Source organism: Chelmon rostratus, chromosome 19 (assembly GCF_017976325.1).
Source record: "Chelmon rostratus isolate fCheRos1 chromosome 19, fCheRos1.pri, whole genome shotgun sequence".
In the NCBI taxonomy this organism is placed as follows: domain Eukaryota; kingdom Metazoa; phylum Chordata; class Actinopteri; order Chaetodontiformes; family Chaetodontidae; genus Chelmon; species Chelmon rostratus.
Window position 1 is genome coordinate 16,295,493 of NC_055676.1, and position 14,781 is coordinate 16,310,273.

Sequence of the window (14,781 nt, forward strand, 5' to 3'; positions counted from 1 at the left end):
ATCTTTTGTAAATATTCAGGTAAGCTGCCATATAGTGTTAAGACTGGATTAAACATAAAAAAAAGTTTTAAAATCTTTTAAAAACATTTTTGATAGCAAAATCAGATTTGGCCCATAGATTTGAATGTCTCTGATATTCTCTGATCTGATATCTCTGATATTAAATGCTTAACATAATTGTCCACAAAACTGGGAGCTTTAAACTTACTATTTTTTGTTGTGTATGTATTTCATATTTGAATGATAGTAACTTGACATGGTGAAATGGGGATGCGGCTAAAAAATTCAAAAATTCATCTTTGTCTGATTGTCTGAAATCTTCTGATATTTCATGTGATTTCATCTCAAAATTCATGCAAAGATATAATTTTAGGATCAATAGATTCATGGTGTATTGGACAGAGACCAGAGCCAGGGCTTATTGTAGACGACAAAGACGGCTCAAAGAGAAATACCAATATTCTACTCAGCTTTTAAGTTGAAATTGAACACCTCAGGTAGGGCTCACCTATAACTGTACTGGGAGAAACCTGAAGCTCCCACAAGTTTTATATATTTTGTCTTTCAGACATTCGTTGGACATAAGCAGCATTAAAAAATTCAGGACACTGCTCACTGTATGAGGATTAATCCCATTACAACAATATATTCATACATTATCTAGTCCTACTGAGGAGAAACAAAGGAAACTGTTTAAAATAAAAAAACTCTATAAAAAAGATCTATTCAAGGCCTATAGAAACATCTATGTGTGTACAAAAAAACTATCTTGTTCCAAGTAATTAAAGACACAAAGTGACTTTGACATATATTACATATTTTTGTATACTGTATACATATTGTAGTACGCTACATGTACATGATGTACAACCCCAATTCCCAAAAAGCTGGGACACTGTGTTAAACATTAACAGAATGTGGCAATTTGCTAATCCCTTTTGATAAATACTCGATTGGTAAGAGTACAAAGACATGTATTTAATATTTTACCTCAAAAAACACCTGTTTGGAACATTCCACAGGGAAACAGGTTCAGTTGTAACTGGTGAAAATATCATGATTGGGTATATAAGGAGCATCCTGGAAAGGCTCAAGTCTTTCACAAGCAAGGATGGAGCAAGGTTCACCACTTTGTGAACACATGATTTTATAAAGGATTTGACTACATGGGCTCGGGAACTGTTGTTGGTTCAATTCATTTGCAAGTAATTGCATTCTGTTTTTATGTACAGAGTCCCAACTATTTTGGAATCGGGTTGTATGTGCAGCATAATCGCAGTAAGCTGAGATACTGTAGGTTGTCTGCAACAATTTAACAAACTGTCTAAGTTTAAAACAAGGGAGTGTTTTCTTTAGGTGGAATGGTTTAAAAGTGTGTCCTATTCACTTCTCAGCTGCACTCAGTCTCTTTGACTTTATGAACGCCATCCCATGTGTCCTCATGTGAGTATTCAGGTTGCCCTCCGTTTCAAACATCTTCCCACACACTTTGCATTTGGTGTTGGGTGTCCCGTCATTGTTCTCGTCTGTAACGTCCAGCTGGTTCTCTCTCTGGCTCTCGTCGTCGTCCTTGCCCCGTCCGTAGTAACGGCCGAGACCCTGCGGCTCCTTCAGCCGATGGACGATAAAGAGGTGTCGGGCCAGCGAGCGGTGGGAGGTGTAGCACAGGCCGCACTCCTGACACTGGTAGGATGAGCCATCAGACTTGTGCTGGGGAATGTGCTCATGGAAAGCTGTGATGTCCTCAGTGGTGAAGCCACAGACGGCACACTTGTGAACTTTAAGGATGTTCACCTTGAGCCTCTTCAGCGGCTGTGAGTCGGAGCCCCTGGAGTTCAAGCATGGAGGTGCCTCATCCTCTTCTGGCTTCCTTTTGGGGCTGAGGGTCTGCAGAGGAGATTTAAATAATGGGTTAGGAATGACAGGAGAACCACGAAAGTCACCTTACAAGGAGCACTTTCTTCTGATAAATTTGTGCCACAGTACCGCTTTCTTGTCAGGTGAAGCCTCCACATTATCAGGGTTGGCAGTCTTCCCCTCTTGGTCTTTGGCTCCATGCATCAGCTGAATGTGCTGATCCAGCAGCACTCTTTTAGTGAACGGCTGACTGAGAGCTGGGCAGTGCCTATCAAAGCACAGAAGAATAACATTCAATTTTCTTGCATTTTTATTATTATTAAAGAGTATTTAAGATTTTAACTTTGCATTACACTGCACACTGTATTAGCACAATAAACCATGGTTCTCGCAATGGACTTTGCAGACTTGCACTCGCAACCCCAAACTACCACAGTTATGTAAATGGGGCTGCTGCACGGACCCATGCATGCCTCCTGAAATTTGTCCCATCACAGTCTGTGGCCTTGGCAGCTATCTGTGACTTTTTATTGATAAATGGCTAAACAGTGTACCTTGTCTGTGCACTTGGAGGAAACACAGTAGGTGTGTGTACTCACGGGCAGGTGTAGACCTTCCGCAGTCCCTTGTGTTTGAGACGGTTGTGTCGACAAAGACTGTGGGAGGAGCTGAAGGACTTCTCACACTGTCGACATGGGTGTTTTTTCAGTATCTGTAATATAAAGAAGAATGCATGATACCTTAAACAGACAGTTATGAATCCTGTTTCTACTCTTAATCATAATAATAACTAAGAACATGACTAAGAACATTTACTCAGGTACTATACAGAGGTATGAAAAGTATAATTTCATGCCACTTTAAACTTCTACTTGACTACATTTTAAAGGGAGATATTGTACTGTTTACTGCACTATTATTTCACAGCTACTAGTTACTTTACAAATTAAGATTTTGCATTTGCATTAGCATTTTGTTACTGGTTAGTTGCAACCCAATATAAAAATTAAAAATTAGCTCCACCTCAACCAACTACAACCATAAAATGCTACTTTCACTTTAACGTGTCAGTGATAATTATCTAATAATAATAATAATAATAATATATAATAGTGTAACATCACAGGGGCTTATTTCTGCATTGAGGACTTTTACTTTTAATGCGTCAAGTACATTTTTCGGATTATACTTAGATACTTTTAGTTATAGATCCCCTCCACACATTAAGGCGTACATGAAAAATGTATGTGTGTCTGATGTGTTTTTTGCAGGAAAAAAGTATAATGGCATTGTTAAAATCATTAAAATGGCACCTACTCTTTCTCCATCATTAAAAATTCCAGAATATATGACTATGCAAATAGATAATGCTTGTGTATGCTGAATATTGGACCGGGATTGGCTTCTGAACTATTTGTGATGTCACAAATCATACTCATAGGCTGGCTCTTAAAATCTGAATTTCAGTGAGCACAGAGAAAAATGATGCTTTCAGCAGTGAATGTTAAAACAGCCTTGTAGTATCAAACTCAAACATTTAGATAAGAACACATTTTTGACTGGAGGGGGACTGTTACTTGTAACACAGTGTGGTATTATTCATTTTACTTGAGTAAAAGATCTGAGTACTTCTTCAAGAACTGCATCATCTGTAAACTTTGGTCCCTAAGCAGAATCTCAAAAAATGATCAATCAGAATGAATGAAGAATGATTTCAAACATTCACCTTGCCGTGTTCGCGCCTCATGTGAGCCACAAAGACCTCCCTGGAACTGATGAGGTTATTGCATTCCACACACGTGTATCCTGAGCTGGGAGGGTTCTTGAGGTCCACTGAGCAGTTAGTGTTTGCTTTCTTAAGTGGTGACGGTGAGGACTTCTTTTCACCCCTGTCATGACTGTTTACATTTCCTCCATCTTTGTTATTATTATTACCGGCGCTGTTGCTGTTGGTACTGTTAGAGTTAGTGGGCTTGGTGCTGAGAGGGAGGTTGATGCCTAAGTTTGGTGGACCCTCAGTGGTCTTCAGGGTTCCATGAATGGCCTGCAAACAGTCCACACATTCAGATTGAATAATACCTAGGACGTTATAAAGCACTGGTGTGTGAAACATTTCTAGACTAAACTTTTACTCAAATAATTGCCGTGAAAATTGAAATAAAGATGGCAATAATGTGACTTGTATACCTATTCATTAAGACAGCATGAGGTTTGATGTCAGAGTTGATTAGCAGTTAGACACCATCAGGTTATTATTTTCAAGCATGCTTAAAATAACTGCTTTGTATGCCCACCTTGATATGATCCAACATGAGCTGTTTCTGTGCGTAGTGCATTGAGCAGTCGGGGCATTTGAACACTGAAACTTTATGATTGATGACATGCTGGTCGAAGTGCGTGTAGAGCAGGGACTGCAAAGTGAACACGGTATCACACATGGAACACTTATAGATCACCCTGAAAGACAAAAGAAAACGTCCTTAGATAAGCACTGGGAGTTCACTGCAAAATGTGAGAGATTCAGTTCATTTACAAAGAAAAGAAATGTGAAAACCTGAGTGCTTAGAGAATCCTGGTTATGTTGCTTTTAAATGTTCAGTTGCAGGTGCAGTTGTATTCTTGCACCTAATGTCAGTATCTCTAAACATCATAGTGAAATACATGGTTCAGCACATTGAATACTGTTATTTAATTTTAAGCTCAAAACACAACCAGGGCCAATGATACTGCCCAGGAACACCTGCTCCTGAGCTCCTGTATCCTTAGTAGTGCTGATGATGGACAGCATGCAAGCCAGTGAAAGGTTGCCATGTGGAAAAAAACAAACCCAAGATAAGCCACCATGTCTAAAATCCACAAATCCTGCTACTGATGAAGCAGCGAGGATGATTTTCCTTAGAAAAATGAATTGGACATGGGTATCAAGTTATATTGGTGTATGCCTGTGTGAAAGGATGAGTGTGTACATGTGTGTTTATGTGCACTATATGTGTGAGGTGCATACTATTTTCATTTAAATTTACTACATTGGATTTAATTTCATCTTGAACTTGTGCACTTGCAAAAACAACTTCAGTACACGCAGTTGAATTCTGTCTTCAGCAGAAAATACAACTGCAATGTATATGGTCTAGATTAATGTTTTGTATAAATGATAAAAGTGCGTTTGATACAGTAGATACAGCATTTGAAGACCTACTTAGGCTCTCCTGCTTTCATTCCTGGATGCTGTGTGTGTGCATGAGAGTGTGTTCCAGGCGCAGACTTGAAGGCCATGGGGCAGAGAGGACATTTATAGAAGACCTCACAGTGAATGCTCTGGATGTGGGATTTTACAGTTGCAACATCAGCGAAGATCACACTGCAGTGGATACAGCTGGAGGGAGAAGGAACAAGAGTTCACAAAAGTCAGATTTAAATAAGATAGTGAAAGTCGGTTAACGTATTCCTCAGACAGAAGGACTTGTGTGTTTCTGATTCAAGTTTGACTTTTGAAATTTAATTGATTAATCTAGAATGCTGGTCAGTGCAGGACTCATGGGCGCACATTCACTTTCTTGTCTAGAGTGTGTTGGATATCAAGCTACAGCCTGGAGATGGAGATTCTTAGTTTAACATAAACACTGGAAACAGGGAAACAGCTGGTCTGGCTCTGTCAAGTGGTAAACAAATGTGCCTACCAACACCTGTAAAGCTTATTAACTAAGATATTCCCAATTGGTTGATATTTTTTTGCCTTTGAACAGAGTCAGGTAAGCAAGCTGTTATGCTAAGCTAAGCAAGTGGCAGCTGAGAATATTACTAGTCTTGTCATCTGACTCCTTGCATGCAACTGAACATAATTTCCCAAACCATTGAACTGTTCCTTTAAGAAGATATGCCGTGGTTAATCTCTCATTTCAGGGAGAGAAAACAACTTTGTTTCAGTTTTTGTGTACCAAACTGAATTTTGAATTTAAAATCTGTAATGTTCCTCAAGTTCAAATTAGCTAAAACAGACAAAAGGGTACATGTGGCACATATGCAGTAAAATCTAATTGACAGACAGCAATGTAAGTGTATTAGACATTGCAGAGTTTAACTTTTACTCAAGATTTTCATTTTCATAACGTTTCATAGACTAGACTCATAACTGAACCATAACTGGTCAGATACTGAGTTTTCAGTTTTAATGGTTGTTTCATAGTATCACAATGATATGGAATTGTCAATCTGGGATAAACACAATGTAATAACAACTGTAATTAGATATGATAGTGGAATCTTGAAAGAAAAGCAATCAGCATCCGAGTAAAGCCTCTTCCAAAGGAAGATTTGATTCGATTTGACAATCCTAAAAATTACAGTCTTAACAGAATCAATAGTTTTGAAATTAAAGTTGTTGAATAAACTTACTGTCTAACTTTGGGAACCATATCTCAGCACAAGAGAAGACCGAAATGAAAATAATTGTTGTTATGATTGTAGTTAAAGTAGACTGACCGGTAGCCGACTCTGCGGGTGTAATGCAGGCAGTTCTTGGTGACATGTGACTGGAAGTGGACAGAACGGCAGCTGGCGCCACACTCGGGGCAGATGTAAGGAGACTTGTGCTGGTGGATTCTCTGGTGTGACAGAAAGCTACACTGATTTGGGAGAAGCATTTGGCAGATGGTGCATGTTTTCTGTCGATACAGAAAAGAAGAGATAAAGATTAATTATTAATTGCATTTTATCACAGTGCTGGAACTACTTGAGGGGTTATCTTTGCAGAAAGGCTGCTGTTCATCCGCTCTCTAGTATACAGTTAATTCTGGTCATCCAAATTCCAAAAAAAGAAAAAAAAAGGTAACGCGTGATTTACATCTTGTGGTGTCTGCTCATTTAGATAATGTTGGGTATATGTGAGCTGAATAATTGAATGTCTTTCTGAAAATAAAATCCTGGTTAGTATGGATAATTGACATCTCATAATGAACAGTTTTCTCTGGAACTGCTTTCACTGAATAAAGTGTCCCATTGAAAACTGTTGTGATATCTCAACATTTTGACACATAAAAACAGTAATAACAGACCTTACATAATGTGATTGACCCTTTAAATTGAATAAAGATAAATTAAATTTCACTATGATCTACATCCAATGATCTACAGCAGGCATGTCAAAGTGATTCCATAAAGGGCCGTGTGGCTGCAGGTTTTCGTTCCAACCAAGGAGGAGCACACCAGGCTGGAATCAATTAATCAGCTGATCTCAGTCTTCAGCTGATAACTAATGATCCCTTGATGTTGACTGGTTGGCCTGGTGTGCTCCTCTTTGGTTGGAACGAAAACCTGCAGCCACACGGCCCTTTATGGAATCACTTTGACATATGTGATCTACAGCAATTTATAGTTGCAAGGTTGGATGGGCCGCTGGCTGAAAGACAATTCACAAATACAAGAAAGTGATATTATCAATGTTGATATTATTACTGTAGTTGTTAATGTTTTGAAAATGGGCAACCTGTGAGTCAAGCAGCAGTGTCAGTTAGAAACATTAATGTGACTTTAACTTCTGGAACCAGGGGCCCCTACAATAGCTTCTCCATGCTGTGCAGCTCTAAAGCACACTATGCTATGTTAATCAGTAAAGTTTGCATAAGTCGGAACTCCTTCACATCAGACGTTTAAAATTAAATCGAACCATATTGTGTACCAGCTCACACATTACATACACACACCTGCTCACTGGACTCTGATGCCTGTTGATAGTGCATAGCTAGCGAGCTGTCATCCTGGAACATTTCGTTACACTCCAGGCACTTGAGGCTGTGCCTGCAGAGCTTTGATGCATCATCCTCCAAGGGCATGGCGGCCACAAGAGGAGCACTGCATGGGGCTGAAATCACTGCAGTTTGTGACCCACCACCAACAACTCTTCCTGGGATTTGGCTAGTGGGTGCTAGTGCTTGGGAGGTGGAGGTGGTACCAGTGATGTTGGGTGGACCAGATGAGGGTGATGTGGTTATCATCTGATCTGCTGGGATGGGTTTTAGGATTAGATGTGAGCACTGCATGACAACTCCTTTGTCCTTGTGGCCTCTGGCATGAGACAAGAGGCTGCATTTGTTGTAGAACACAAGACTTTTGGCACAATGGTTGCAGGTGACCTCAATCCGCACACTGCGGCGTTCGTAGTGCTGTGTCAGGCTCTTCTCAAGAGCAAATGAATCTCCACACTCCAAGCACTTGTAGCCACGTGAAGGTAGAGAGATACAAGCTGAGGATGGTGGAGAGAGATTTGGGACATACACAGGGACAGGATTTATGCTACTCAGAACTTTATTGAAGGCGTCCACCACAGAGCTTTGAGAGCTAGTGAACACCTGGACCCGAGAGACTTTCTTTGAGGCCCGACCAGCGAGAATTTTTTGTTTGACCTGTGATTGTTGATGCTGTGGTTGTTTGGAGGAGGACAGGGCCTGATGAAGATCACAGACAGTTGAGGATACTGTCTGAGGCAGAAGATTGAGGTTACTAAGATGTACTGTCTTTGGCACAAGTTTGGCATTAGCCAGACTGGAGGCAGGTACCATGACAGTCTGTTGCTGGATGGCATTGGCAGCTTTCAAGATGGCACTGCTAGCACTTTGCACTGATGCAGCGGGGATGACTGTTGCTTTGACGGTGGTGTTGTTAGCTAACTTCAAGTTGATGACTTGGGAACCAGCTGTCTTGACTGCTGAGACAGGCAGGAAAGCTGTTGCCACAGGTTTAATAGTCATTTGCTTTGTTATTTCAATTGAAGGGCCTCCAGTGGTGGCTACTACTGTGGTTGGCAGAGAATGCCTTGTGGGAGATGAGAAAATTGCACTGCTGGTTGCCATGATAGATGGGCTATTCTCTCCCTTTCTCAGACCCTCAGCATCAAACTCTGGTAGAACTCGGGTGACAGTACGCTTGATCTGGCCGGATGAGGTCTTGATTGTTTTGATCCTGACTTTTGGGATAACTGGGGTGTTGTCTGTGCTTGAGGCAAGGGAATCTTTGCTGCTACCTTCACTGGTGACACTAGAGGGGCTGTCTGGTTGTCTCGTTAAAAGCCTCTTTGCAAACTCTAGGGCTGACTCCTGCTCGTGTGGCTTCTCTGGAGCTCTTGCATTTTCATTGGTCTGGATGGATTCTTTTTGTGTTGTAGTGGAATCCGAAATACCCAAGTCTGTAGTATTAGCCTTTTTGGCACTGAGGGCTGCTATGGCTGCTATACAGGATGAAAGTTTTGCAGAGGACTTGACTTTGACTTGAGACATACTGGACACATTAACAAGCCCTGATGGTTCTCCAGCCTCCTTGCACTGCTGACCCTCAGATTTGAGGACAGTTTCCTTTGGTTCCTCTTCAGGTAAAGCAGATTTAGGGGGGTTATTAGGAACCTTGGAACCTGCCACACTACCACTATTGTTCTTGTTGTGATCAGGTTTTTGGTCTTTGTTTGCTCTGGTTTTAGAAACATTGTCCACTGATACAGGAGATTTGGCATTATGATCCCCTCTCGGAGTAGTGGACTTAAAGAATGATTGACCTCCCTGCTTGTCCATTGGGTCATCTACCTCAATTTTATCATCATCGTCAAACTCTTCAGCACTGGAGATGGGGCTGAATTGATTGAATGTAGATGGTTGGTTGTTAACTGGCTGTCCTTCCTCCCTAGAAGCCTTCCATCCATTCTTGGTGTAAAGAGTACCTGGGAGTATTGCGGGCACAAGACCATTATGAAGTCCATTCCCAATGGCAACAGATTGGGGTTGAGGGTGGCAGTGAAAATGCCCATGCCCATTCTTCTCTGATATGGTTCCTGCGTGTTCATTATTGTCCATGTTTCGAACGTTCTTGACAATGACACTCACGCCAACATCATGTCCTGTTGAGGGATTGTGGGCCTCATCTTCATTGGTAGTCACCGCACCACTGGATTGCTTGAGCTGTCCGTCATGGTCATCGTGGTGGCCAGATTCAATAGCAGCTTTAGGATCCACCATGTCAGGGATGTCGAAGGCTGCTAGCAGGTCATCAAAGTCTGGCGTCTTCATATCTCCCATGTTCCCACTCCTGTTCTGATGAGGAGATCACCTGGGGAACACAGATGAAATGGATGAATAATGAGTAATGTGAGGTGTGTTCACTACATTTTTTTTTAACGATGAACTAGCTAATGATAGAATGAGTTCTTCAACATGCTATAAGATATCACATTTTGTGATGAAGCCCTTCATACCCCATGTGTATTAGTTATGTTTGTATCTGATTAATGAAGCAACAAAGTAATGTAGAGATGAAAACATCATTTCATGTGATTGCACTCACAAAAAATGGTGTGACTTTTTTCTCACTTTCAAAACGCAGCATATTGTAGCAGATCGAAGATCGACACAGTTTACTAATACAGATGATGCCTTGTGATATGGTGTTGAATGTTCTTTATTGCTGATAGATGATAAGATGCCTTTTTTGTGAAGGTCGTACTTGGTTTTGAGATTGTACAAGATGAAAGCTAACAATATCCTTAGATAATTGTGCAGAAAAGAATTTTCTCAATAAATGATATTGCTTGAACTTGTTGTAAAAGCAAACATTTTGACCTGTCATTCAAACTCTGAAGGTGTAATGGATGGCTATATATGACATCATCCTAAATCCATCATTAGTCTCAGATTTTCTCTTGTCAATGGTCCAGTTCATACTAATAGCAGAGTTAAGCTTTAAAAGGGTAATTCCATGTATTTCTGCTTTTGCGTTAATGCATTAATAGTTCTCCTCGCATTTACAAGACTGGTGATTGTTGACTGCAATAATATTAAAAAAAAAAAGTTAAATAATTGATTGAAGTTAAGAAGATCACGCACTAATTGCATGAAGCTAGTCATACAAGAATAGTCGCAGTGTTTTTTTTGGTTCGAAAGAAAATAAATCTTAAGCACAATGCGATAAACATAAGTGCACTACTCATATACCTTTTTCAGTGTTGCCAAGCTTGGCCAGAGAGCAATAGATACGTCTTTATAATTTATGTTGTATTACAGGCAATAGTTTCTAAATTATAGGATTGATATAAATAATCCCAAAATGTTACTTCTTACTGATTTATGTGATATTAAACGTTCCCTCCAACCAACAAGCCTTTCACACATCCCTATTGAGCATTTTACATTAATTTATGGCTCTACACGCAATGACCGGGAAAAATGATATGATAATATTGATAATAAATAATAATGTGATCAAATCAAATGCATGTTATATTTCAGGCAGTGGCATTAGTTGAGTTCATGAAAAGGGTCTCTTGTTTATTGGCAGTGGAGAAGGTTCTAGCTGTACACTGGTATTTTACTGTATCACAGTTTGTATTTGATTAATACATAACTGATTTTCAGCTGTCTGTTATTTCTCTTTCAACAATACTGGAAAACCTTTTTAAAATAACGGACAATGAAAGAAACTTGAATGTGATGTGACATGATTTTTTAATTATATATCTATTTTATTTGGGAAGAAGGCAAAGAATTCAGTATTTAATAGTTTTTAAACTGTCCAGTTTCATATGGGCCTATATTTTGGGAATTACAGTATGATTTGTAGTGGATTTCGGTCTAAGCATGTAATCATCATTCAGGCTGAGCTTTTTGGGCTCTCTCCTCCTGTGTCTTAAAATCAGTCTGCACAAGTCTAGCTGACAAACAGCATGCACATATATGTACAATTATTCTTATTTATGCCTCATTTGTCCTTCCACTTGGTAACTGCATTCAACCGTTTCAGTGAGAAACAGCAGGGAACCACATGCTGCTCCTCACAGGGGGCAGATGTGACAGTTTGGTGACATTAAATGTGGGTATTCAGCAACATTTTCTCCTTCATTCACTACATGTTCAGAATTGCTGTAATTAAACAAATTAAAAAGGGAGAAAAACAACAGTATACCAGTGTGCTAATCAAATCCTTTTTTTTAAGAGGAGACTGATGGATCTGGTGCAAGTAATCAATACAATAGAGAAGACGAGTGTACCTGTCAGTGGACTGACACTCGTCCATTGGCTTTGAGTGTGAATAAAAATATAAAAAATAAAAATTTAGCAGAATAAAATATGAAACGTGCACGATGACAAGAGAAAAGACTTTTGATTAAGGCGCCATTGAAAACACATGTTTATTTATCAAAAACAACCAATGGTAATAAAACTTCCTTTTAGCAGAATGTCTTATGCAGAATTATCAGACATCAGAACTTTGATTTCGGTGGGTTATAACTCAGAAACAAACCAGTCTTTATTTTTTTATGTGAGCAAATAGAATATGATGGGACTGAGCTGCACTGTGTCTGTATGTGTTATGGATGTTGGGGACAAAAGGCACAGCCATGGAGCTGCTCTGCTTGTACAATACGTGCAGTTAAACCAGTACTGCTTTTTGATCCAAATGCACGGCAAGCACATCTGCACACACGCACAGACCCATATCTTGTAGCCTCATATTTGGTTTTCATAAAGCAACAATTCTGAATTCAATCCAGATGATGGGATGGTTGCAAGAATGAGGTAAACACAATGACAGAGAGAGGGAGACATGGTATGTAGGGAGAGGGCAGGCGAGAAATGCAGTGAGGGGGAAAAAATGGCTGCTGAGCTGTGTGAAGCTGCAGCAGAGAGAGAGAGGCCTGATGGAGAGAACAGCCAGTCACCGCCAGAGCAGCCTGACGTAGAGAATAAATGAAGGTTAAATCCAGACAAATATGATAAATACAAAACACAGAGCCCCTCTCGACAATAGCAATTTAATACACATGCATGATTACCACCTGAAATCCACACACATAGTGAAAAAGACTGCCACAATCTCAGTAAAATGCATCTAAAATAACAATGGTGGAAGCATGCAAGTGAATCAGCCACTCCTCACCCTCTTGCCTCCGTCCCTCTCCAGCCACTAGCCAAACCTTCTTTCCTTCCTTCCTTCCATCCTGTAACAAACACAGCCACAACACCACTAACCCACAAAAAGCCATCCACCCCACCCTGCCTGAAAAAAATGCTGTTACTTCCCAACCAGGCAAAGGCCTAAAATACAGGGTCAGGTTACATCCAGGGATCTGGTGAGTGGTGGTGGTCCTGGTGAGGATCCTCCTTAGTTATTCTCTGCACCACTAGCAGCACACAGACATGCAAACAGACACAGATCATGCTCCAGTGTGTGTGTGACTGTGTGTGTGTGTGTGTGTGTGAGGCAGGCTCCAGGCTGCAGATTCACTGACTCCCAGCCAGCCACGTCCCCCTGCTCTCGTCCCTTCCCAAATCTCCCTGCCCCCCTCTCGCTATGAGCCGCGCTGCGTGGCACACCGACATCCAGCCAGCAGCAGCAGCAGGGTCTGTGCCATGCTAGCCAGTGGTTGAGCATTGAAGGGCTGCCATGGAGCAGCCTGAGCTATCTCTATCCCTCAGTGGAACACAGAGACGGTATTGTTCCTGTCAGCCCTCCGTCTGCCTCAAACCGGTTTCAGCTGGTTCCGGTCAGCTAACATAAAGCCCTGTGCTGCAGTACGGCCTCAGAAACACACAGGCAGAAGCAGGGAGCCCACCTCCCAGCAAACACTGCAACATTTTCCACCAAACTAGGTGTGTATTGTCATATGGATTTAGACGTGGTACACTAATCAGGTTGCTTGCATGGCCATAAAATTAGGCCACAAAAATAAAAGAAACAATGCCGAAAAAGATGATGTTTGGGTGAGCAACGTTGCCTTGACATAAAAAAAATGCCGAAAATGCTAAAAATCATGCAATGTAAAAAAAACATGAGCCAAGATTGAAAACATGTTAGGGAAAATGATGAATGATGACAGATATTTAACTGCATTGGACAGAGAGAGCAAGTTCAGGCAAACATGATGGTAGTATAAAGCTTAATCCGGTACCTTGGCCTGTTTCTCAACCAGATCCTGCAGTGCTTTCACCTCCAGACACACTGGTAGCCTTTCTCAAAACTAGAAGCTTTCATGTAGCCCCCAGCCATCATTACGACCAGCACTGTGATATAAAGACAAGGAATGTAAAAAAAAAAACCAACACAGACATTCTGACATGGGCAAACACAGGCCACTCATGCACCTCCCTTCCCAGATTTCCATCACACAGATGCCACTCCTGCCACCACAGAGACACACATAAACATAGACATGCACGTTCATGCATATATAGAGGTAAATGTGGCATACCCTTGTCAGATTTTTTTCCACTCTGAGAGATAATCAGGAAAAAACAGTCTTCCTGTAGAGGCCTCAGCACCTGCCTTTACTCGGCCCCAACCATTCCAGCCCCCATCCTCCTCCTCCTCCTCCCCTCCCCCTTCTTCCCACTCTCCTTTACTGGGTCAGTCCTAGATTTTAGTCCCAGTCCAGGCCTCGTTCTTTCCTGAAGCCCCCGCCACCACCACCACCACTGCTACGGCCGTGCATGAGGGGATGGCTGGAGAAAGGGGGCAGTGTTCAGCAGGCGAATCAGGCCTTTTGTCTCTGTCTGTGCAGGGGGGTGAGGGGACTCTTCATTCTGGCTCCGGAGCAGCAGCAGCAGCTGGTGCAGAGAAAGAAGAGAGAGAGAGGGAGACGGAGACAGAGGGAGGTGGGGGAGATGGAGAGGACGAAGAGGAAATGAGCAGGAGAGGAGTGTAATAAGGGCTTGAATATGTACACTATGTTCGTATTTTAGGCCTGTGCTATAGCCGTATATGATTGAGGTGCATGAGAATGTGCTGATGAACTAGGCTCAATCCTGCTCATTTTCCTTCAGGGATCGATAACATTATTTATTAATAACATGATCTATAAATAGCCAAAGCCTCTGTTTAGGCCCAAATGGCCATTTGCATGCTGTGTATGTCAAGGTCAACGAGTCTTGTGTCTGTTTTTTTTGTTTA

General features: G+C 41.3%; 1 protein-coding gene across 1 annotated transcript; it reads right to left on the reverse strand.

The window, feature by feature from the left end:
- Window positions 1–1,383: 1,383 nt before the first annotated feature.
- Window positions 1,384–14,161, reverse strand: znf532 (zinc finger protein 532). The gene is made up of 9 exons (XM_041960340.1): window positions 14,084–14,161; window positions 7,560–9,948; window positions 6,340–6,521; window positions 5,057–5,233; window positions 4,152–4,314; window positions 3,584–3,901; window positions 2,457–2,569; window positions 1,990–2,125; window positions 1,384–1,887 (listed from the first exon to the last, which is right to left on the reverse strand). Exons 2-9 carry the CDS (start codon window positions 9,915–9,917, stop codon window positions 1,384–1,386), a joined length of 3,951 nt encoding a protein of 1,316 aa, XP_041816274.1. The 5' UTR covers window positions 9,918–9,948; window positions 14,084–14,161.
- Window positions 14,162–14,781: the final 620 nt, after the last annotated feature.

Coding starts and splice junctions, on each gene's coding strand:
- znf532 (XM_041960340.1), bottom strand. CDS start 9,917: ATGGGAGATATGAAGACGCCAGACTTTGATGACCTGCTAGCAGCCTTC. Junction 5,234..6,339: donor ACCCGCAGAGTCGGCTACCG/GTCAGTCTACTT, acceptor TTCTCCCTCCAG/CTGTATCCACTGCAGTGTGA. Junction 3,902..4,151: donor TCATGTTGGATCATATCAAG/GTGGGCATACAA, acceptor GACTGTTTGCAG/GCCATTCATGGAACCCTGAA.